Genomic DNA, 24,911 nt, shown 5'->3' with positions numbered 1-24,911 from the left:
GTATACATTTCAACGCTGAAGGGTGAAAATTTAAGAGCAAGTCACTCCTAATAGCATCCTATATATAACCACATAGGAAGAGAAGTTTGTACATGAGAAAACTGTAGCATCAGACAGAATAGTATTATGTATTTTAAATATCAATTAACAGGCCCTAAAGCATTATCTTTATATAGTAAATGGGGAAGTGAGATAAAGTTAAACAAACTACACAATATCGGACAATCAATCTGAAACAGAGAAACAAACAGAATTCAGCCCGAGCCTCGCGTTTAAAACTCCTTAACCACAATGTGATTCCTTCTGTATGCTGTATATAATGTGCTTACTTATAATATGCAGTACTATGTATGTTAGCTCCTGCTTTTTCACAACCAGGCAACCAGTTAGGAGAAATTGCTGTAGTTTAAACAAAGCCACTACTGTTATACTTTCCAAAATTTTGTACTCTCGCAGTACACACCTGAGAGGAAGGGCTTTTGTTAGACCCTTTAATGACCTGAAGAATTAGCATTATAGTTGACTAAACCAACAGGATGCATCTCATAGGTCCAGCTTCTTACTGAAAAAAACAGAACACCAGAATTCCAAATGGAGCAACACTGAATACAATTTTATTCAGCATTACTAGAATCACCTCCCCCCAAATGAAAACAAGAGCAATGACTGTCATTTCCTTTCTAGCCAGTCTCTTAAGATATATAACTTCAGACTTGCAATGGAAAAAAAACATATATATACAAAGCCAATCAGCAGGGTCAAGTCTCTTTTTTTACAGTTATATTTCCATAGTTGTCTCCAATCAAACTAATGCTCCAAGACCAGAGCTATCACATTAATAGTTACTTTTCTTTATTATCTACAAAACCTTTCCTGGCCAAAGTAATAAAGACTCTACAGGAGTCCGATAACTTTACAAGGTGATGGCATTTCTGTGTTTATTGTAAGCCATTTCTATTGCAAATTGCTAACAACTTTTCAAAGTGCAACGCTGATTTGGAAATGCAGACACACTAATACATCAATTGCCATGACTAATGTATAAACTTTTAATGACCTTGGCAAAATCTATCTTTCATTGGGTAGGTGCCACTATTTTGACTGTACAAATGTTTTGGAAATATGTTGAAAATTATACATGTTTTGGAAAATATTTCAGGATTTCAATATAGTGAATGAAGCTGTATTAAATAAAAGTTTGAAGTGGAGGAGAAAACGCACTCCAAACTTGTGCGAGTCTCTACTTTCTTTAAAAAATGAGACACATCCTCCAAGTGTTGTACATTCATAGAATGTTGACTTTTTATCCAAACAAAGTAAGAAGATAAAACATTATCTTGAATAGTTTTCACTTTCATTCATCAATCACTTTCATTTTCTTGTTTCAGACCACCTCCTTGTTCAATATTGCTTTCTCCATCACTCTCCTTGTCCCAGTCTTTCATAGATGCTCCCATCATGAAGTCATCACGCAGTATATTCCATTCTGGCCCCTCTTCAGACTTCATTTCACCCTAAACGTTTGAGAGGAAGAGAGGGAGATGAGATGAATGTGAAAAGGTGTCAGTGAAAGATGGAAGTTCTTCAAACAATCAAAATAACATCTCACGCTTTCAGAATCTGCATTGTCAGATATACTGAGGGCTAGCTATTTATGCAAATTGATATAGAAATAGGCAGGACAATCAAAAATGATGCTAATAAGAAAACTTGTTTTAATCAACTAATAAAAGAATATGGAAACAAAACAGTTATTGCTCATGGATGAAACAGTCAACCCTGGGCATGGCTTCCTTTATTAAAATCTTTCTTGGCAATCAAAATGGATTCATGATATCATTTATTAACCCCCAGGTGCTGCTTCATTAGAACAGTTCTTGGCACATTTCTACAACACAAATATGGATTTAATAAAGGCTTTAAAAAATCCAAAATTTAATATTTAACATATTTTGCAATATGTGAACCAAATCCCCTTTATGTGGATTATTACCTCACTACCTGGGCTTGTCATATGGTGCAAAGCTGCCTCTAAAAGAAACTGAAAGTTGATCTACACTCAGCAAGCCAGCAGCATCTTATTCCAAATTTCCTGCTTCTTGAAAGTGGACAAACTGAGGCCACACTACATGGACTGGTGAATAATAAAGAAAAGCAATAGGAGCTTAGTTTTAGGTTAGTATTGAAAACATTGCTAGGCTGTAGTTCTTCTAAATGACAGAAAGTATTTGGGCAGTGCAACAGCCCCATCCTGTGGCAACAGTTTTAAAGAACAGGATGAAGTAATTCCTACATTCTTAATGTTACATGTCTTGATGTGTAATGTTTCCCACATTCTTAATGTAGGAAAATACTCAAAATTGTTCCACATACTAAAAGAGTATTTCAGTGGTTTGACCCCTAGTAGCAAAATATTGCTAAGGAACAACATGGGTCAGTGTCCAGTAAACAACCAAGAAACCTTTCTGCCAAACAGAAATCGGGTGCAGTGGAAAAAAAAAAATTACTTTTGCAGGGCCTTGGAACAGAATTATACAGGCATCTCAGATAGTGCTTTTCCCAGCTCTCCCTGCTCAAAAGGGCAGGACTGACCTGACTCATCACTGTAAGTAACTGCCACCCCCTGATGGTGGATGGGGATAATCTGTTATGGCATCCTTCTGTGTTAATACTGCTTGATCAAAAGCAATAATTGAAAGAGGAATGCCCCTCGATAAGATGCCTTTGCAGATGTTGCTTTGCCTACTAGATGCAATAACTGTAGTAAAGATGATCGCTGTAGACACTGTTCATGCCTCTTCTTTGTAAAGCATAACCATGAGCAATAACTGTTTTGTTTCCATGTTCTTTTATTACTTGGTTAAAAGAAGTTTTCTTATTGGCATCATTCGGTAAATATGCAATACATCAGAACATACTAAGCTTATATTTATGCTGCTTCCTCCCAGAGACTGCATGAAGAATTTAACAGCAAGAGAAATAAGGAATAGAAAAAGCAGATCCATCACTATAACACAGCATAACACATCCACAGAAGCTATGTGGGTGCAAGAAGTCTGCCAGCCAAACAAGACATGTTCTTTTAACAGCCATTCAAAACAGAAACAATCATTTAGAGATGTGACTTGTTCTACAGTTGTTTTAAAATTACTCTCACAAAAATAGGATAACAAGTCTTAACACCTTCCTCCCCAAAACTAATCTCCCAGGGCCCAGTTCAAAAGAGAGAAGCTCTACAGCTGTTCCTCAAGATGCTTGTACTGTGTTTTGGGCTGTTTTTTGTCTTCACAGCTGCTCTCATTAATGCCTGTTCCTAAGGGTAACTCTCCCATCTCCAGCAGCAATGGAAAAAAATAACAATACCCTTTTTCCCCAGGGTAGTGGCTCCAGTCCACTTTCACTCTTGCAGCAATTGACTTCAAATGCTATATCCAGTAAAGCCTGAAAACATCTAAGGCAGAGTAATCAATAAACTGGAATTGAAAGCGTAAAAGATCAGGTAGGTCCCTAGAGAGACCTTAGAATATCCATGTGGGAGTAATCTGTATCAGTGGAAACACTGGTACTACCTTGAGGAACACAAGGAGAGCAGTTTTGTTTTTAACTGTATTCCAGGTTTTTTTATACTGCATTCACCTTTCCAAAGGGAGAGACCAAAAAGATTACTGAAGTCACTCAGCCTCTCCTTTTTTTTCCTAAATCCTAGACCTCTTAAAAATCCTCACTGTCTGAATGTGCCCTAGAGTAAAATTTGAAATAAACAAAAGGATATCCAAATATTCCATTTTCCTTAAAAAAATTTTTGATCTTTTTTCCAAAATGTCAAATAATAATCAGAAAAAAAGAAGAGACACTCCATGCTTTTCCACATGCATAGTTTTTTGTTTGTTTGTTTGTTTTTAAAGAACAGGACAGAAGCAGTATGTTATTGTCAACAATGACAGGGAAGTGCTCAAACTTAGAAAAGCCCAATGCTCAAATTCATCACGATCTTATATTCTGCAAGAGATTAGTCCTGCTTCCTGGCTAGGTCAAGAGAACAACAGGACAAAAGCAGGACCTCAACAAAAGAGGGATGCTGATCCGACATAGCATTACCTACTATGTAACGAGCCACAAAGGTTTGAACAGAGATTTACACAAGCACTAAGGAGAAAGACAGAGGCAGCATGTCTATGCCTGAAAGATGGAGATTAAATGCTTGAAAGCAAATATTTAATCAATTTTAAGCATGCTGCCAAGTGAAGAAAAACCCACGTTTAGTATCTTCATTCCTAACTCATTTACTGTTCTATTTTCCCCTACAATAAAAACTACTCTAGTCTTTTGTATCACAAAAAATTCCTGAAGTCTTATCAAAATATGCAACAAGACTATTTGTATAATTAACAATTAGTTCAACTGTAATATCACTTCCCAACTTGTTTTAGTTAAGAATGTTAATGTGTTTGGGTTTTCAATGCCATAATCTAGTTCATCTAAATAAAACAAAACTGATTCCTAGCACTTGGAAAATAAACTAGCTTTCATTCCATACAACTACTTTGAGTTTCCAGTCAGCTGTTCATCCACATCTCCCACATTTCATTACAACACTGCTGAAGTCCCCTTTGAACATCCCCAAATGAAAACAAAACAGGCTATATAAACATCAGTGTGTGCTGCTACATAAAATGGATTCCTCGAGTAAGATAAAAAGTGAAGTATTTTCCCCCTGCTTTAAAAACACATCTGAATGAGTTTATTCCCTGCCTGAAGGTGTGGTAACCTATTTTAAAAGACATGGAGGTGAGGGGAAAGCAGTTCCTAAAATATCTCACGATATTTATCACTGATACATGGTGATGCACTTGTTGAAATAAGGTGAAATAAGACAGAACAAAACCTGAAGTTGTGGATACTCTAGTGCAGGTACCCATTTGCTATGACAGACTAATAGTTAAATTGAAAAGAGAACAATAAATAAAACAGACGCTATCTTGGCTGCTTGGTGTGTCACTTAAGTTATAACAGCATCAGTTCAATCTGGCACAGCAAGGGTCTGAAGTGAGGACATGTTTCCTGAACTAATTTTGCTTTGAAGACATACTTGCAAAAATCTGCACCAGGACAAGACAATCAATATTTCTTAGCTAAGTCCTAAGAAAACAAAGAAAGCTTAGGGCTGACACACAGAAAAATCTTGCTTGCAGGATGTGTTATTAGGATCTCAGCTAGGACTGTCTCCTGGATGCTTCTGAAGTAATCGATCTGTGAAGGCCCCACGGCACCAGCAGCATCTATGTAACCATCCAGTTAGAAATACTAAAGCTAGGAAATTAAATAACCCTGGTTTTGTCCGTTTCTTTTATCACAGTAAAAGTTTGGAGCTACATAATTCACCCTTGCTAAATGAAATAACAGTAACCATCTTGAACTGAGGCTTACCAAGCACAACACAGGAGCTGTTGCAGACTGCACTGCCGCTTCTGAAAGCTACTGCCCTTGTAGCAGAAGCAAACATGTAACTGCACATCAGTTGCATCAGTCTGCAAACCAATGCCCTAGCTCAAAACCTACTTGCCTTGAAAGCTTAAGGGAATTAAGCCCAGTCTGTCTAAGTCACAGTACATTGTCATTTCCCTCTACTGCTTTACTGGGACAGCAAATTCTTAAAACTGGAGTGGCAAAGTTTGCCAGAGCCCTATGTATAAGTAGATAGAAGTCCCATACTGCTTCAGTGCAGTATTGGTAAGTAACAGTATTAAAAAAATATATATCTGAAAACAGGACACAGATTAAAGACAGCATTTCACTCCGCTTTCCACCAACTTGTCACTTCAACCTATCTCAGTTTCTTCATCTGCAAAACAGGAAAAACACCTACATCACCACCGAGATTCCCCTTCAGCCTATCTGTATCTAGAAGACATGACAACTGTGGGGTATTAACAAATGCACATTTTTCAAAACTAAGAATTACAGTCAGCGCTCTGGGCTCCCATGCCTTTGCTCCATGCACAAGATGAACTGCCAGAGCTTGCAGAGGCATCTCCCTTTACCATCACATACAATAAGCGTTTATTTGTACCTGTCAAGGAAGGAATTTCTAACATAAATATCTCTAAAGCAACAATTTTAGAGTCTTGAGAAAACATTTCCAACATATCTAATTAATTCGAACCGCCTACCCAGTTTCCTCCATTTCGCTCAATACAGCCATTTGAGAGCTTGAAATATAGGGAGGCTTTTGTCACAACGAAGGAGTTAAAAAGTGTAACTGCCAAAACGCCTTCTCACATACGTCTGTTTGACAATTACCCTTTCCTATCAGCCTGCATCTTTCTCCAAATGACCATTGCTATTTTGCTGCCCATTCCCAAGCAAGTTGGTGTAAAACTACCTCAACAGGACCAGCAGAGATACCAAGAGGTGTGTGAAGACCCCACATGAAAGCACTGGGAAGGGGGAAAGGAGATGGGAGACAAACACCACAAGCATACACATTACCCCTAGACTTGTTCTCAGGGATACCCAGCTTCCCAAGCCAAGAGAAAACAAGTTGCCTCTAGGCTGGGAGCAACAACAACAACAAAAAATGCTACCTACAGTATCTAAAACAGCTATATAAGGAGAAACTGAGTGTAAAGATTTTTAACAGAAAAATACTTTGGTTTAATCATTAGCACTGCTTGCAGCTTTAACTGATTTGAATCATAATAATATCTTAAGTATATGAAAGCTTCCTATATACACCTGATCCTGAAGGGACAAAAAGCCACAGGCCTGAAAACAGGGACTACATTCCATACCTGCAACTATCGTGAACTTCTGAGCCAAAGGCTCACACCAACACACTTTATTGGATTTTGCAAAGCATTTTCGAGCTTGTAGAATGCCCAAGTTGAACGGAGATCTCTTCTGCTCCACAGTAACTCTGCACATCATCTACTCCTTAAGGTAAGAGTCATTTAACACATATTTACATCCCCCCTCTAAATGACAAATTTGAGTGACTAAAGCGAATTGCCTCGGAATATTTAAAGTGACACTGTACTGTGGATATCAACAGCAGCACAGGAGATTTGTTCACAGCATGAACCACAAGGTCTCTTGTGCACACTAGAATCTGCACTGACATTTCTAGTAAACAAACAGAAGAATGAATTTTTATTTTTTACAGTGTTTTGAATCCTGCTGTTCCCGTTCAAACTTCTCTGCAAGTAAAGCATTGGAATTATTACTACAAGACAATGGAAGCACATCAAATACTGATTTTCATTTTGAGCACAGCCAGAAGACCACCCAGAACTTAATGGCCTGCATGAGGCATCTCCCCATCCTCACATCCTCCTTCAGGGTTTACTACAACCAGGGATGTGTGAATGAGAAGGAATGTTTTGGGTTGGCATGCAGAGGCTTAAACACACACTAACCCATGAAAGGTCAGAACTGAATTACAGAAATTCTAAAAATAAACATTCATTTGGACTTAAACAATGAGGAAAGATCACTAATATCATTATTAAATGCTCAACTGCAAAGAAGCATAACAGAAAGCACTTATAAGAGAACAGATTTCTTTAACCCTGGTTCATTAGAAACCTTATAAATTGGTATTTCTGCCAGAAAATAGAAAAATATTTTAAAAACTCAAGTGTGACATGGGGCCCTTCTGAATGCAGGAAGCTTTGGAGTCTTCAGTGTTTGCCGTGCTCCAGTTCTGACAGCAGCCATCTCAGAAATCCTTCCACCACACAAGGAATTTACCACACACTGCTGCAAGGTAACCTCTGGCCATACTGGCATTGAGAGTCTCGTTACACCTGTTTTTAAGTGATGGTGAAAGGCATGGAAGTTTTACAACTGGGGGCTACTCACAGAAAAAACCTTTTTGTTCCATATAGCACCGTGCCCCTTCCACAACGCACACCTACACACATCACTTTTAAAAGGAATATAATCAACTTGAAACCTACTCAGTTGAAACAGAGATCTCAAAGATGCCTCAAGAAATACAGTAAGCCTAGCTCCTTGCAATTTGTGACTTCACAGCTAAATATGCACTTCTCCCACCTGCACACAAATGAGTACTTTTAAGTAAGAAGTTAAGTAATAAGAGTTAGTTCACAGCAGACTACAAATCATTACAGAGAAGATACCTAGACAGACAGAAAGAACGCATTCCTCATATTAGGTTATCACATAACACATTTGTACAGCAGGTTTTCCGATACTGTTTTCAGTATGCCATCCCTACTCATTTTCAGTCACATTCGTTTTTTTCTATGGTAAAAACAATTATCTTCATCTATGTTTTTACCTTCACATTTGCAATGCTTATTCATCAGCATTTACACCACCAAGAGTGAAATCACTCCCTATCATACGACCACTGCTTCCTTGGTATTCCCTTGATGCTCAAACCCTTTTCTTGACCTCTAAGTCTCTATACATCTTGTATGCCTAATCCACTTGAACTGTAGGATTCTTAGAGCAAGGACAATTTTGATACTGTTTGCACAGCACCAAGATCAAGGAATTCTTTACATAGAGACCCAATCAGCACTGTGGTTAAAAACAGCCTCTGATCAAGATTTTTGTATTTAAAACACTACATGTTGCACTTCTACTCCTTATTAGATAACAGTTTGTATAGAAAGTTACGGTATTCAACGTACTTGAATCATAAATCCTTCTTCATAAACCACGTAAGGTTTAAGGTAGCCACAGTGCTTCACAGAGAATCTTAATCCTGATCTAGAAAAAAAAAGGCTGTTCTTTAGAAAGAATAGGTTTTTTTAATGCAACCTAACCCCAAGCCTCAGCTAAGAGCAGTCTGCCAAATCCTGTTCATTTCGTGCCAAAACTGTGAGCTAGTATGGGTTAATAACCAACAGCAAACTTGCATGGACTCTGTCTTACTGGCAACTTTCACCAATTTTCCTAAAAGGAAAATAGTGAACAAAGAACTTCTCTATTTGGAAAGATGTGATTCAAAGTAAAGGAGGAAAGAACAAGCTTTTCCAGAAACTTATCATTTCAGCTCAGAAAGGAACACCACACAACTTTCCACAAGTGATAAAAACGTCTTCTATCAGTCAGCTGGTCCTACATTTCTTTATGTGCATTTCCTGCAGTAATGGAGAATTATGGAGTAAGGATCAGCTCTCACCCTGCACACCACCCACACCTACAACATCCTTTTCGCAGGTCACCCAGTTCCCCAGCCCTTAAACCACACCTGGAAAACATGTGTGTGATAAAGGTTATTTCCTACAGGTGATGCTCAAACCATTCACTGTTTTCCATCATGATTCAGCAAGAGGCACAGCAAAGCAAGTTGCAAAAGGTTATCTTAAACAATGAAGGCTACAGTAATGACAAAATTTCTTCACTTCCAACACTTAAGAAATTATCTCATATCTGATTAGGAACAAGCAGGACAACAGCTGTCTCTTGAGGACTTTCACTTGGGTCCTGAAACAAGTGCACTGATCCAAAAAACTGGGGGGAAGGAAGGGGAGGAAAAACCACAGTAAATTAACTTTTGTGTATTTACTGAAGTCTGTAACACTACTAAGCAGCCTGACTGGCTAAACCCTCCTCCAAGTTGTTTTTTTAAAAGTAGTTTAAAACTAAGAAGGACTATGCAACATGCCCATGATCCCAATCTCTTATCTTACCAAACTATCCTTTCTCCTCATTTCCTACCCTTCCTTCTCCTTCAAAGTTTCTTCACAGGTTTTTCACAATGCCTGCAGATCAAGAAGAAAAACCACATACAGAAAACCACATACTTCAAAAGCAAACTGAAAAGAGGTCAGATCTTTCCAAGAAGACAGTTTTAGTATTATTTGAAGTAACAATAGGTTCAAAAAACAAGCAAACAAGAACAAAAAAAACCAATCACCTAATATCTGTTTTAAGTTGTCAGTGACTTTCAGAAACAGTCATTAAAAAACAGAGTGATTCTTCAATAGGGAAAAGAAAAAAAAAACATCAGCAACCCTCTAGCCATTCTTTCAGTTTGACCCATCACTCCTGAACTCTACCAAGATAAACAGGAGAGTAGGTGTGCAAAGAGGTCTCTTCTAATACACATCTTCAGCACTCTGAAAATCAGAATATTTTATACCTTAATGAAACTTCAAAGTAAGGGAATCACTTTTCAAGATAGTTTGCAATAGAAAGTGCGTAGATGGGGGAAACAAACTTGTTCAGATAGACAAACTCCACTCTTTATTACTTCCAGAAAACAATCTTTTTTATATAAACTTTTTGAAAAGCTTAGATATATTTTCTCTTATGAAATTAAGAAAATGAAATTTTTATGAAATTTGAATTAAGCCAAAGGTAGAGTGCTGCTTTTATAAGGTTTCCAACTCAATTTACCAGATAAAAGTGAAACTGCCTTTTTCTTTTTTTTTAAGCTGATTGTTCTTGAAAACAGGGCTGTGCCTACAATCCTAACTTTGTGAGATTTATTCAGGGACAGTGTTGGTTGAAACTCTTAAACTGACTCAGTAACAAAAGTCTATAAGCAGTATTCAGAAGTACTTAACTATTAATTAGTGGAGTTTAGTCAGTGGCCAGAACAAACTTTGGGGCAACCAGGTAGACAACTGTTGGGCAGTCAAGAAATTTTGTAAATAAACAGCCAAAAGAACTGGAATTTGGAAAAAGTGAAAGGTCCCCAAAAGAATAATGGCCTGAAAGATTCAGGAGAAGGAAGAGCTTTCTGCTACCATGACAGGCAAAAACGCAGAAAATATGAAAAGAAAAAAAAAAAGAAAGAAAGATTTCCCCAACTCTACTGACTTTCTCATCATAGGCTATTACGCCTTCAGTCAGTAAACCAGATTAAAAACAGGTTAAACTCAAGACAAATTTCCATGAAAAATAACTCTGCAGATCATAGTTTTAGACTTCAATAAAGCAATTCTAATAGGATTAGATATTTTGGATGTCTGTGCATTGTGTAGTTACAGGAAGATCAAAAGAAGATGTATACCACAAGATGTACAAATGTACCCCTCCCTGTGGTTGTTTTAGACATAGTTTTACTGAAAAACAGCCTGGCAGCAACATCTAGGAAAACAAAGTAATACCATAGTCGCCTGTGCACTCCTAATCAAATAGCAAGGCAAGTTACTCTCAAATATTACAGCTGGAGCTGGTAGAGCTGTCTTAATATTGTCTGACATTTCAATCACTAGACCTACATTGTTATAAAATTCCCCATACTTCAGCTCCTTAGCTCCTTCAGCTTCAGGCAGAAGGTTTTGGGGAAATCTGAACTAAAAATACTTAGCCCTTTTCAAGGTGAGATTAACCTAAAACACTTTGTCAACAACAGCTCTAAGGAGGAAAAAAGAAAAAATTTCTTACAGGCATCCATGAAAACCTTCTGCCATTCATCTTTGAGACTTAAAATCTGTTAAGGACTTATTTTGCAGCTGGAAACGTGCCTTTTGCTATCTTCATGGACATCTTTGCAGATCTGGGGGACCCCCCCCACCCCAAATCTCAGGTCTTCTACGCTCAGTAGAAATACATGAGGCATTCAGCAGTCAAATTCTCTTAAAAAAATCTGTTCTCACTGATCACATACTATCTGCATCTCTGAGGAGACTGCATTAAACTGGACCATTCACAGATCATGTTGACAACAAGCGAACAGGTCTTCTTCCTGTGCAATTAGTTCTAAGGGTCACTCTAGCATCAGGCACCAGAACGCAAGACTGAACATAGGACATGCTTGGTCCTGCATTGCCAAGGGAAAGAACCTGACAACAACATAAAACATGAAGAGGATAAAAAAAGGTTGGTGAAAAGAGAGCAAAAGCACAATCTTTTTCCCTTTCTGACTTCTGATGACGCATAAGAGAAGACTGGCTGTGGGAGACTGAAAAGGAGAGGAGAGGGGGAAACCTGGGAATAAGAACACAGGGAAAAAGGTGAACCTGGTGAGATACTGCTGTTATATAGCCCTTACTCCTCTATGCTGCAGCTGAACTCACAGCATCAGGTTCCTGACATCTAATAATCAAACACACATAACACGCAAAGACCAACATTTCCATGTTACCAGATATGCATGTTACCAGCTACAGTGCTAACTCAAATGACAGGGACCTGAACTTCTACATCTAAACACCCAATTCTGCTGATGACACCAACAGGGTGAGCCACTGTGCCTTCCTGTAAATAGAATTAAAAAACTAAAAGGTTATCAACAATAAACTTTTAAAACCACAAAACTACCCTTTATCTTAAGGAACATAAGGAAGTTCGGATATAGCAAACTGATGGCAGCCTGCACGATATTTATCCATAAAAGTTTAAATTAGAATACAATGTGTAATTAAGTAGTCAACAACTATCTGGCCAAAACAAGAAGTTACACTAAAAACATCCAAGCATATAGGAAGTGGCCTTCAAGACATGTATACATATTTGGGAAATAGAGATAAAAAATACAGGATTCATGAAAGATTCCAAATTAAAATTTCTGTGCATGCGGTGGGAAGACACTTACTAAACTCAGGAGAACAAGTCTACTCTGGTTGCAGCTGAACTAAATTAATATTTGGCTGCCCCTTCCAATCTGCTGGAATACATGCGTGTGTAGTCACTCCTTCGATTAATTCTGTAATGCCAGCACACAACAGCTGTAGTAATAAACTACTGCTACTCTTCCACCCTACAGTGTCATTATCACCTGTTGAGATAAAAATTTCCTTTCAAGATTAAAAGGGGTGTTGATACACCTTGCAAAAGTTGCTAGGAGAAATCTATGCTTTCAACCACACTTCAGAAATAAAATATTTCCTACAGCTGGTTGAAGCAGTTGTTTGCATTCCTGTCCATCCGAACAGGTGTATGGAGGAAAACAATCAAGCTTTTTACATTTCTGTACTATGGAAACCGGAAAAAAAAAAAGTAGAATGACATGCCAATGGCCACCACTTACTGCAGCTGTAAGAAAGAGAAGGCAGTGCCACAGGTTTTAAACAGATCTAACTTTTCAACTGGAAAACACACTTATACCCTCATTTAACTTGACAAATAAAAGCTCCCATTCCACTTCTTAAGTTCCAATCAAGAACATCAATCAGAGCAAAAGTCAGAACTGTAGCAGTTCTCCTGCCCTTGAACAATCTTGAAACTACTACTTAGAATTAAAACATTTATGGATTTTAAGAGTCTTATGAATAAAAGAAACATCTACAGCCTACCCGACTCTAATCATCTGCACTTTAATTACTTACCAAACACCAGGCTCATTTATAAAACACACATCAGTCAGAAGAACCTTTGCTAGAAAGTTTTTTCAGTTCTCAGTCCAGCTCTAGAGTAAGCACTGAACAGTCTCATATGAGTAAGAGGTGACATGAAATAACTTACATTATTTTCTGCCAATCTTTTCTCTTTTTAATAAATTATTTTAGAATAAATACTACTTTGAGACCAATACAACAATTTTTTTCTAGGTGCTATCACAACATGACAATGAAATTGTACTTCCAAGTCATGTAGTCAGCAGTAAAGTTTATAGAAAAATTATTTTGCGGAATTTGGATCATGGTAACTGAAGTAGAACAGAAAATCTTGTTCTTGTTTGCACCATTTAAATGCTCTGCAGCAGATCTGGCATGAAAAAACTTACAAGTTGAAGCAAACGTGGGTGATTCAGAAGACCATGCTTCAAAGACTTAATTCAAAATTAAAGGTTCCCAAGTGCAGACTATGCTTGTCACAAACAATATTTGTAAGTTTTATGCCAGTTATTTATTTTATCATCCAGTAATGCTTTACAGGGAGTAGCACAAATGATAAGTGAGAAGCCAAGAGCAGAGTTTTTGGTGCTTCTCCTGACACCATGTAATGAATGACCCTGCTGGAACTGACATGCAGGCAGGGAGAAGAGTTGAGTCTGCCCTGGGAACGTTAACTCTGAATTGCTTTGTTCTCATACAGTTAAGATTTCAGGCTTAATATAATTCACTATATCAGTCAACATGTCTGTACAGGTCTGAGAGATCAGAAGCCTCATTCAACCTTAGAAGCACAGTTACTTCCTTAAGCCATAATACTAACAGTGCCCAGAAATTTGTTAAGGATACTTAAAGTATCCCTTGAGTCTAATCTAACTCATTGGAGTCTTGGACTTTAATTGGAGCACTGGGCTTTCATTAAAACTGGAGTGTGTTATGTATATTAACATAACCTGAAAGTAAGAGGTATGAGAAATGAAATTAGCCTCACCACAATCACATACTAAAATCTATCCTTGAAACATACCATGATAAGAGAAAGAAAAACTGTGTAGGAGGGGAGTTTCTTGTTTCCTTAACTAAGGATTTTAAAAGAAAAGGGTGCTGGAGAGTAAAACATTTTCCTAATAAGGATTTACCACAATCTGTAATTCATTATCATTCAACTTCAGATCACCAGTTCCAATTAGTTCCAGGCCAGGCCAGATGAACAGCTGACAGGCTACAGAAAAGAAATTAATAGATTCGGAGCTAGTGTAAGAAAGAAGTGTCCATGACAAAAATGCCACCTATGTTAGACCCTGTGATGTCTCTTTCAGAAGCAACTGTCTGAAAGGTTATTCAAAAAGAAAGGAACTTATCTCTATAGGAAAAAGGAAAAAAAAAGAAAAAAAAAGTACAGCAAAGCTGCATTGGAGTAGTGCAAGGAACCCTTCACCACCACCATCTACTGCTGTGTTTGTTCTATGGTCATAAAGCTGACTTCAGCCTCCAGGACTGGAAAGACAGCATCTCTGATATGTACATTTTTTAAACCAGTAGTTTAAAAATACATTTCTTAAAGTATCTTACAGGTGAGCAGTAGCAAGATACAACCAACACATATTGAACTGAAAACTTGCTCTATAAGGATTGTGTTGAACAAGACTTGAAATGCCTTCTATCTCCTGACAAATGCTATTTAAAAAAAAAAACACACACAAAAAACAAACCAGTAGTATTTTTAAATTATTGCATTCTTCTCCCACATTGAAAGGCTTTCAGATGGGGGGGGGGGGGGGGGGCGGACAAGGGGATGGAAATCAAATGATTTTACCCAGAGGCAAGCACTGTGTACAGTACCTTGGAAAAAAACAGGGAAAAATATTACACAAGTCAGCTGGCTCAGCGAGGATTAAGAAATACCTTGATAAACAATTAATGATATGAAAGGCAAAGCTTTTGGCACCAGGTCAGAAGAGTAATTACTCCCATCTGGGCACACGAAACCTGAAAGAGGGCTACAATTTCAGATGGCAAAAGAAATTTTTTTACAGCATTATAGTCTTTCTTTCATATCTGTATTGGGTGAGGGGTGAAAACTCGCACCAAATAGCGTTCAGGCCAATGGCTAAAAAGCATGTAAGACCATAAGCAGCAGAGCTCTTTTTGCAAGGGCACAGGTTGCCTGTTTTTCCCATTAATGGAAGAAACTGACAGAAAATGAGAGAACAAATTGTAGAAGTAGGTTGTGCTAAAGTGATAAACCTCAGTGCTATGGGTGGACCTTTACAGAGAATACATTTTCTTTTTCATATGCATATATATACATGACTAAATAATCAACCACAACAGAGCTTTACAAGCTTCTACACATTGGGAAGAAGTCACCACCCTTTAAAAAACATGGCAGCAAATCTTGCACTCACATATCACTGCAGAGAGTAAGAAAAAGTAAGTATCTGACCCATCTCACAAATATAGTCAAGTCTCCTTTGCATAGCACAAGGCTTGGATAAAGAAAAGTTTGCTTTCACTGGGAAAACTTTATTCTCCTATTTTTCTTGCTGACTGCTTGTTTTATGTGGGTGGGGTAGTGTTTTTATTGTTCTGGACTGTATTTTAATTGATGGCAGGGTGCCTGGAGTTTGGGATTGGCATCTCTTCCATTGTTTATGTTGAAATAAATAAATATATTCCCCCCTCTTTTTTAAAAAGAAATGCACGCCATGCTCAAGTGCTAAAACCAAAACAGGCTGCTACCAAAAAAAAAAAAAAAAAAAGGAAAAAAAAAAAAAGAAAAAAGCCACACAAAACAAAAACCACACACACACAAAGACGCAAAAAAAAATCTCACACCTACATATGACAAGAACAACCTACTGGACTCCTGCTCTAAGGAATTCACCACCTCCACAGAGATCAGCCTCATCCCTGCTTCCCACCCTCTGAAAAACTCACAAAGACCAAGAAGCAAAGATATGATGCAGGAAGCCAGCAGTAGTGTTCAGTGGCAGAATGTTTGTACAGTTCTAAGGAGGAGACTGAAGATCAGATTTTGGCTTCAACCTCAAGCATCAACAAGCAAGAGCACAGGAGTATGCTAAACCGGTAAAATATGTTCTCAAGAGAAAATAAGGTGGATTAAGAACAGCTTGAAAAGAGTTCTTAAAGAGTTTGGTTCAGTATTGAATGAAGAGTCACTGCAAAAGGAAAAGGAGGAGAAAAGGAGGGTTGTCCATATGGGCAGACCTGACTACTCCAAAAAAGCAAGTATAGCTTTAAATTCATAATGAAAAACTCTCAGGTTTGAAGTTCTTGTCTGGGGAAACATGAAAACATCACCTATCAATGCTCAAAAAAGCCAATAACCAGTCAGCATCCAAAGCATTATTTCTCCAAAGCACTTAAATGGAAATGTGCTGGTACTGATGCTTCCAAAAATCAGACATTTGTTCAGGAGTAAAGAAACATTTGAAAACTGTTTTCTGGCCTAGTAATTAGAAAAAAACAAAGAAAAAAATCCTAGTTTTTGCTCAGCTATTGAGTCAATGTCAGTCTGCCATGTTTCTGCAGCTGATAAATCCCATGGTTGTCAAGTTAATAATCCTGGCCAGCCTTTAACAACAGCAGTAGTAGTAGTAGGCATTGCTATTACCCTGAAGGTTTTTTTTTTTGCTGTTCCTGGGGAAGGTGGAAGAACCACACACACATGCGCGCTCCCACCCACCCAAACAAGCAAGCTGGAATTATTTAAGGAGAAATAAAGTGTCAGCACCAGGCTAAATTGTTCTCATTATCCGAAGAATTTACAAAATATTTTAATATTACACTTGCATGAAAATTCTATGAGCTCTTCATGCCAGGCAGTGTTTCAGCATGCTCCCCAAGTGCACACAAACAAAAAACATATGACAAACTGTTGTCTCCCAACTGATTAAAGTATTTCTTCTTGGCACAGAAAAGCACTTAGTTAACTGCTATGAGTCTGGGCCAACAGCAGTATTCCACCCACTACCAAGCACAAAGTTCAAACCTGAACACAAATACGCTTCAAAAAATGGGCAACTTCTGAAATGAGAGAAAGAATAGGTCTAAGCAACTTATTTTTAACTTGGAGCTACTTGACAAGTTGAAAGGACCAGCAAAGAGTTGGATGAGTCCAACAACATTGTCTCTCTCACTTGAGCACGTTTGGAAAAAGTAAAATATGTTAAAATACTTCTTTCCAAAATTTCGCATCAGCAATACAGCCACACCAACTTATGTACACAGAATTAGGGAAAGAAAAATCCTACATCTAAGGTTTAATATGTCTCTTAATAGGCTGTCATTATAGTTTCTTTCCATCATAACAGTTTCTTTCCATCATAACATTCATTTGTATGGCAAAGCCTCTCAGTTCCAGACACCATGATCATTCAGAGCAAAGGAGTTCCAAATGCCCCAAACTGTGCATACACACAAGTTGTATGGTCCACTATACCATCTAAAATCCAGAGTTACCACAGGAGACAACAGGCCTTCTACAATATTAAAAGGCTGTTAACTATTATTGCCCAAATTGCAAATTTCACAAACCTATTAAAATCTAGCAGTTTCTGTTACATGCTTGGTGCAAAGTCCAACATAAAGTCCATCTTTCTAATTTAATTTTTTTTTAAACACAGCTAAACCTTATTCATAGACAAGGCTTGATGTCCCACAAGATAGCTTCCGCTGTTCTGTATTTTGATACTCAGAGAGAAAACATGCTCAGAGATACTCAATCCCCAATTGGCTTAAAAAAAAAAAAACAAAAACAAAAACAAAAAAAAACCAGACAATTGGATAACAACTGTTCTAGAGAGCAGGCATATTAACGGATAATAATTACACTGGGGAAAGATCCCATGCGAGTTATTTTACTAAGATGAAGCCTACCTGTTTACTTTTTGTGGCCTTTCCAGAGGGATTCTGGTTTCCTTTAGCACCTTCCATGCTTCGTAGAACATTGATGAAGTCTTTCTTTGAAACAGATGACATCAGTTTAGCACGTTGCCTGTCAGACCTCCCAGCTTTCTTCACCTTCTCATCAACGTTCTTTTGGTGCATCCTGACAGCATTAAATAACTGCACAACACCTCTGGGATGGGAGGATGAAGGGGAGAAACAAACAAACAAAAAAACCCCCATCACTTTTTACATTAAGTTGCCTTTACAGAAATGAACGTTCTACCAAAGCTACTACTCAGCACAGATGCTAGCTCCAAAAATAGTTATTTAAAACCTCAACTCAGTTAAGAAGTAACATTCACTACAAGGTAAGAGGCTTTCAGTTTCCAATCTGCCTTCACACCTATGGGGTCAAGGCTCATGCGCTTTAGCTCTGTAACTATTCAGATCCCAATATAAGGATGGTACATTGTCCCAAGATTAATGCAAGACCACGTGCCAGCCCCAGAAGCATGTTATTCTTCCTACAACCAGCTGTTAAATTCCTTAGACAGGATATTAAGAACAGCATAAATAGAGGGACAGGGTGGAAGAATGAGTCCTGTAAGAAGACAAGTATACTCAGGCAGAACATGAGCAAGGTATTCAGCTAGCTACTGTAATGCAAAGCAGGCAAATGAACACAAGAAAACTGAATGTTGTATGGAGAAGACAAAAAAAAAATCCACAAAAAAGGCAGAAACAATTGTTCTGCATATTTAAAGTATAAAATTAACAAAGTGAGGTGCTGCAGTAAAGCAATTCTGCTAAGCAAATACTACATTCTTGTCTAAGTATTTGCGCTTTCATAAAGCTTCTGAAATCTTTTGCTGAACTTGATACTGTACAATGCAGACCTGTATATAAATCACTTGGCTCCTGCTAGTCACTTCTTAAGAGTTCAATCTGATTGGAAACAGATTACCTACACAGGCTTTTTTTCCGTCTTCTCTTCCTCCCTTTAAGATAGCATATATTTAAGGAAAGCATTCAAAAAAAGGAAAAAAAGAAAAACCTCTTACCTCGTGGCAATTCTCTGAAGATTTCTCTCTCTGTCTCTGTCTTTGACAACATCTGGCTTCACTCGGCACATCATTTCCCACTCCCGCTTTTTATCGAGCTGTGTTATAAATATTGTTATGTGAAAGAACATGGAGCATTTGAGATTGTAGCATACTCTGATGGAATATGTCGCAAGAGGGGGAAAAATGATAAATCAACAAAGCTCAGTTTGCTTGAGGGTACGGGGAACTCCAGAATGTTTTTACAGGGCTGGACAATGGGTCTGAGGGAAGTTTCTAGCACTGCCACGTAAGGGGCCCCAATCAAATCTCAAACAATCACTTGCCTCTATAACAAAAAAGATCAGAGTCACACCACGGTGACGCCTCTGGCTGGAGACAAGCAAAAGGAGTCTAGGGAAAACCCAAACACCTTCACACTGACTGCTAGGGACAAGGGAATTATTCAAAGAGAGCTTTCAAACCAATCCTCTGAGCCTTCATAAACTGATCACACAGCAATTTATACATAATAAAATCCTGGACCTATCAAGACAAGTATGCCATATTTTGGGCCTCAAGAATTTTACTTCCTCTGCTGAAATGATCACGAAACAGCTCTGTGATCAACAATGGCACGTGGCAAAGACTACAAAGAACAGAACCCAAACATGAAAAAGAGCACAAAGTACCCACTGGAGAAGCACTGCCAGGTACGACATTGATCAGTTTGGCTCTTGAAACCATGAGCTTCAAAACAGACAAAAATCATTTTTCCCAGTATTATCACTGGCCACAGCAATGCCAGCTGCATATTCCCATTACAACAGTAGAAAGCTGTATTTCCCCAGCCCCTGCCTCAGGAGTGAGGTAACAATGGTGACTTTTTTTTTCCCCCCTTCCTTCTAACAATTTAGCAGTGTTCTAGTCATGGCAACGTTGCATTAAGTCTGCGTTACACAAAAAGTCTTTCATGGAATTACAGAGTCCTTATCTTTATAATTCCAGGCAGACTACTATGAATACATGAGTTTATGACCATGCTTTGGCCTTTGATCAAAAGAACTGCCCTATTCTAGCTTCCATCAGCAAGAAATTAATAAAAGGCAGACTGTTTCCAAGATTTTTTTAAGGTTGAACAAATCACATTTAGAGCCTTGCAGCCTACCTCTGCTTTGCAGTACTGGATGAAACCAGGTATTTAGGTAACCATAACTGAGTAAACACCTTACTGCAGTCCTCTGTATTTAAAAGGCAGGCTATGGCCTAACCACAATATGTCCCAGACTATCAAATAGATAAGCCAGTTATCTCATTAAAACAGAACGGTTGAGAAGACACATTAGAAGTATTTATACATTTTTAGCCTGAAGAGAAAACAGTTATAGCCTGGAATTCAACTTCCACCAAAAGCACACAAACTACTTAATTGTCAACATAGTTTTGTTTTCATCATTACAGTTTCAGAACCATAAGTAATTCAGAACATGGTCATAGTAATAAAAAACTGCTATCAGGAAAATCAGTGAGGGGAGCAAACAGTGAATCACAGGCACATAAAGGATTACTGCAGTTTCAAACCAGAGGCCTTTGATTTTGAAAGTCACAGCAGAATTTAATGGAAAGCAGTTTTCTAACCTTTCTCCCTCTCACCTTCTATGACAGAAAGGCAGAATTATTTTCACTTGTAATGCCCAGAAAGGCATTTATACCCCAGATGAATAGCCATTAGGAAACTGAGCTTCAAGCAACTGCTTTTCATTCCCTCAACAGCAGAAATACCTTCGACTTAGAGCAAAACTGACCGCAACAGTCCTGCTGCCAAAGATGAGCCTGTGTGATGGCCCAGAGAAAACAGTAAGGGAAAAGGCCTTACAGCATGCCTGCCTGGAAGATCAGAAAATTCAAGCTACTTGTGATCACAGTGAGGAGGAGATTCCAAGACTGAGAGAGATTCTCTGAGTGCTCTCCCAAATCCCTGCTTAGGGGCACATCCTCATCTGACTGTGATTGTACAGGGAAATACTTTGTTTCTTTCTCACCTTCCTCCTCCTCTCCAATCTCTCCTGTTTTTCCTTCTCTCTCTCTTTCTCCAGTTTTTTACTCTTAGCCAAGATGATGGACTTATTTTGCGGAATCTTTTTGTTGAGCACTTTTGCCATGGCATCTGCCCAGCCTGCACTTGGGCCAGCTTTCGAGCTTGATGCCTCTTCCACCACATCGCCAAGAGCTGCCGTTTCATCCTCATCATCACCCTCCAAGGCTTCACCTCCTGAAGAGTAGCTGTCTTCAGGGAGCCCTGAACTTAACTCAGAACCTAGGGAAAGAAAGCAAAAAAGGTATCAGAATTTCTTTTTTCTGGTGAGAACCCATCACTGCTTGAATTTCCTCCATGTGTAAATGTTACCAGAGTTCAGGTCCATGCACTGCCTGCTGTTACAATCGATTCCTCAAGACAGTGTCCAAGAAAGCATGCACCACTATAATAAATTTATTAGAAAGTATACAGTGTAAGTATTTGCTCCTCCTAGCAATGATTTAAAGTGATTCGGGTTGGGTAAAAGGGGTAAGACAGTCTTGGTAATTTATGACTAGATGAATGTTTTGATGATTCAGAATCAAAATCTAGGTTTCCAAAAAAAGATTTCAGTACAAAAAAACCTATAAATTGTATGTATACATATATACACAAACACATATTTATGAATGTATGTATGTATGTATGTACGTACGTACTTGCATACAAACTGCAACAGTGACACCTAGTGTTTAAGTGCATATAGCCAAACTGATTAACCAGCAGGTAGGTGGGCATTTCCTACATAAAAGCAAAGCTTGCTCAAGGGAAATAAGGCCAGCAAAATATGGTTAGCAAAAAAGGAAGAGCACACTTTGTGAATTAAGACAGTTGTCAGGTATCTCAAAAGTAACCAAAGGCACTGAGACTTCCGATATGAATAACTGCTCAGATTCTTCTCTCTCTCTCTCTCTCTCTCTCTCACACACACACATCCAGATTTCCTTCCTCCACGTTCTTAAAAATAATAAAAAAAGAAGCAATAAAAATATTGGACTTTGGAATCAAGCAATAGCAAGACATGAGAGAACAGCCAACCAGACATCAACTCAAATCTACATGAGGACTCTTCCCTCGTTAGTCTGTTCAGTGGGTCAAAGAGCAAAAATAAGATCTTCAGCTGTGAGGGTGATTAACTGGAATGAGCCTCGCTCCGGTTTAGGGTGTACTGAAATGTATTTGGTTGTTTCAGTGGACCCATCCTATCACATAATGAAAAACAGTACAAACAAGTGTCCTGCCATTATTAGCTACCATTCTACTAGTATTTGTACCACCCACGTTTTTAATGAATTATTTCACATATACTTTAAAAATCCCCGAAGCAAGTGATGAGTAGAATCAGGCTGGGTACTGACTTCTACACAATCCCACTAGCAAGAAGACAATTCTCCAGAGATTCTGAGATATCAGTCGACTCATTTTAGTCTATCTAACACTCTCACACTACTTCAGAAAAAATATTTAAAAATCACAATGTTATATACTACTGAATCAAGCGTTTTAACTTTTAACATTTTAACACCTTTTTTTATTTTTTTTTTTAACTACCACCCTTTAATTACCTTTATCAGCCAAACTGTTAAGAGACAGCGGTCAGGACTGCTTGAGAAGATCTGTTTGCCACAGAACCATGCAGCCAGCATTAATGATAGTATTATCCTCTCATTCATTGTTAATCAACTGCATATTTACTTACTTCACAAGCATAAACACAACCTGTGGCCAGACTAACTCATCTTGCTGCCTTTTCCATTTGTCTTCCTGAACCAGCAATGAAACAAACTAGCAGCAAAACTGTTAACCAATTTAAAACTAAGCCTCTAAGGTCCAGACATCAGAGGACAAGAAGGCACTTACTTGGTCATCATTATGGAAAGAAACAAGAGTATATATTTATATCACAAATGCAGAATAGAAATACTTACTGAATACTTGTGGCTTATATATACATACATACAGTATGATTTTTACTAACTGTATTACTGTTCTGTGTTCATATTACAGACTTTAAAGTACGAATATGGTCATGATACACACAGCAAGAATTACTGTTTTTTGTAACAGCCCTTACTATAAAATGGAAATCTGGAAGTAGAAAATTTGTTCAACACATTCAGTAATTGCTAAAAGCTGCATCATCTTCACCCTATCAGTATGTTTCCATATCCTGGTTTCCAAAGTCAAAATCAAACTGTTGGATGCACAGAAATAGAGGCACAGGTAACAAAGTTTGACAAGTTTTCAGCCCCAAGCCTTGTCCATGCTACAATATCACCATCCTGTTTTAAAAACAGGAATTAATTCATATTTGTGGCTTCTTATACATACCAAATCTAACAACTACCTAAAGTGTGAACCTGAACTCCACACACTGTTTAGGAACAACTGCTACAGTTACCCATAAAAACCACTGCAGGCTTGGAAAATAGAAGGGAAGTTGCAAAAGCATGCATTAATTTTCTTCTTTATATCACTGCCTCTGCCAATAGAGCTAACTAGGAGGGTAATGCGCCATACCAAAAACACTGTGGAAGACGAGCAGGACTTCCAACAATTACAGAAAGGTGAACAAGGCTTCAACAACAAGCCATGGCTTATTCTGAGTATGTTGGAGAATCTTTCAAGAGCAAGAGATGAAGCACATGTATGTCAAACTAACCAAAACTTCATGAATTCTATCACAAGAACCCCCCGGAGTTCTGTTCCAAGTTTCAAAGGTTCAGGCCTGCCATAGTTTCAATATAAAAAGTCCTAACTCTGTGGTGGGGAACATTACATACATCTCCACTCCTTATTCACCTAAACTTGCGGAGGGATCTAGGTGCGGACACATACTATTAAAAGTATTGGATGTTCAGAAACTAGTTCTCACAGCAGCTCCCAGGCCAAGTCTCCCTCTTGGATTCAACGGCAACCCTCAACACCAAAACCACGGTGAGCTAAGCCTCCAAACGGACACGGTCTTGCCTCTTCCTAGAATAACGATAATGAAAATCCTTCCAACTGCGTTAAACAATTAAGAAGTGATTGCAGCGAGTTAGCTACATCGCAGCAACGCGCAGAGAGACAAGAAGCAGTAGCGAGCCACAGGTGGACGACGCAAGAGCACCGCGTCCACACGGCGCTTACGCGCTGTGCTCTCGCTGCGGGTTGCTGTTAATTGCCGCATCTCACACGTTTCCTTCAGCGCAACAGGCCGCAGACAGACGGACACCGCTCCCGCGTAACGAAGGACACCGCGCACACGCGGCCCCGCGCACCGCAGCTCTCCCGCGAGGCCCCTCCCAAATCCCGACTCTTCCCCAGCACCGGCGGCGATTTGGGGGCGCGAAGGGAACGGTACGGGGGGGGGGGGGGGGAATTTGGCCTAGGCTCGGACGGGGCCCAGGGAGCAGGGCGCCCGGAGGCCAGGGCAGCCCAAGGCGCGGCCGGGCCGGCCCTGCCAGCCCAGGCGGTCCGAGGAAAGGGGGACCCGCGCCCGCCCAGCCGCCCGTTACCGCTGTCCGCCTCCTCGCCCCTCCGTCCACGTGGGCCTGCCACGGCCGCCGCCATCGCCACCGGGGCGCGCGCTCGCTAACCCCTTCCGGCGCTGCCCGCGGAACCGCGAACGCGCGTTCC

General features: G+C 39.0%; 1 protein-coding gene across 2 annotated transcripts; it reads right to left on the bottom strand.

Annotated features, from left to right (window-relative positions):
* Nucleotides 1–592: 592 nt before the first annotated feature.
* RRP15 (ribosomal RNA processing 15 homolog) lies at nucleotides 593–24,911 on the bottom strand. 2 transcript variants are annotated; one of them, XM_026108314.2, is made up of 5 exons: nucleotides 24,791–24,911; nucleotides 21,256–21,530; nucleotides 19,235–19,332; nucleotides 18,162–18,363; nucleotides 593–1,514 (listed from the first exon to the last, which is right to left on the bottom strand). In XM_026108314.2, exons 1-5 carry the CDS (start codon nucleotides 24,843–24,845, stop codon nucleotides 1,362–1,364), a joined length of 783 nt encoding a protein of 260 aa, XP_025964099.1. In that variant the 5' UTR covers nucleotides 24,846–24,911; the 3' UTR covers nucleotides 593–1,361. The 2 variants fall into 2 exon arrangements, with proteins under 2 accessions (XP_025964099.1, XP_064365774.1); XM_064509704.1 differs by lacking the exon at nucleotides 24,791–24,911 and adding an exon at nucleotides 24,093–24,401.

This window comes from Dromaius novaehollandiae, chromosome 3, assembly GCF_036370855.1.
Source record: "Dromaius novaehollandiae isolate bDroNov1 chromosome 3, bDroNov1.hap1, whole genome shotgun sequence".
Classification (NCBI taxonomy): domain Eukaryota; kingdom Metazoa; phylum Chordata; class Aves; order Casuariiformes; family Dromaiidae; genus Dromaius; species Dromaius novaehollandiae.
This window is presented reverse-complemented; position numbering and strand designations above follow the sequence as displayed.

What these genes read in the sequence shown, in the direction of transcription:
- RRP15 (XM_026108314.2), bottom strand. Translation starts at nt 24,845, where the DNA reads ATGGCGGCGGCCGTGGCAGGCCCACGTGGACGGAGGGGCGAGGAGGCG. An exon ending in GATTGGAGAGGAGGAGGAAG is followed by an intron (nt 19,333 to 21,255) that starts GTGAGAAAGAAA and finishes TTTATAACACAG; the next exon opens with CTCGATAAAAAGCGGGAGTG. An exon ending in AGGCCACAAAAAGTAAACAG is followed by an intron (nt 1,515 to 18,161) that starts GTAGGCTTCATC and finishes TCAAACGTTTAG; the next exon opens with GGTGAAATGAAGTCTGAAGA.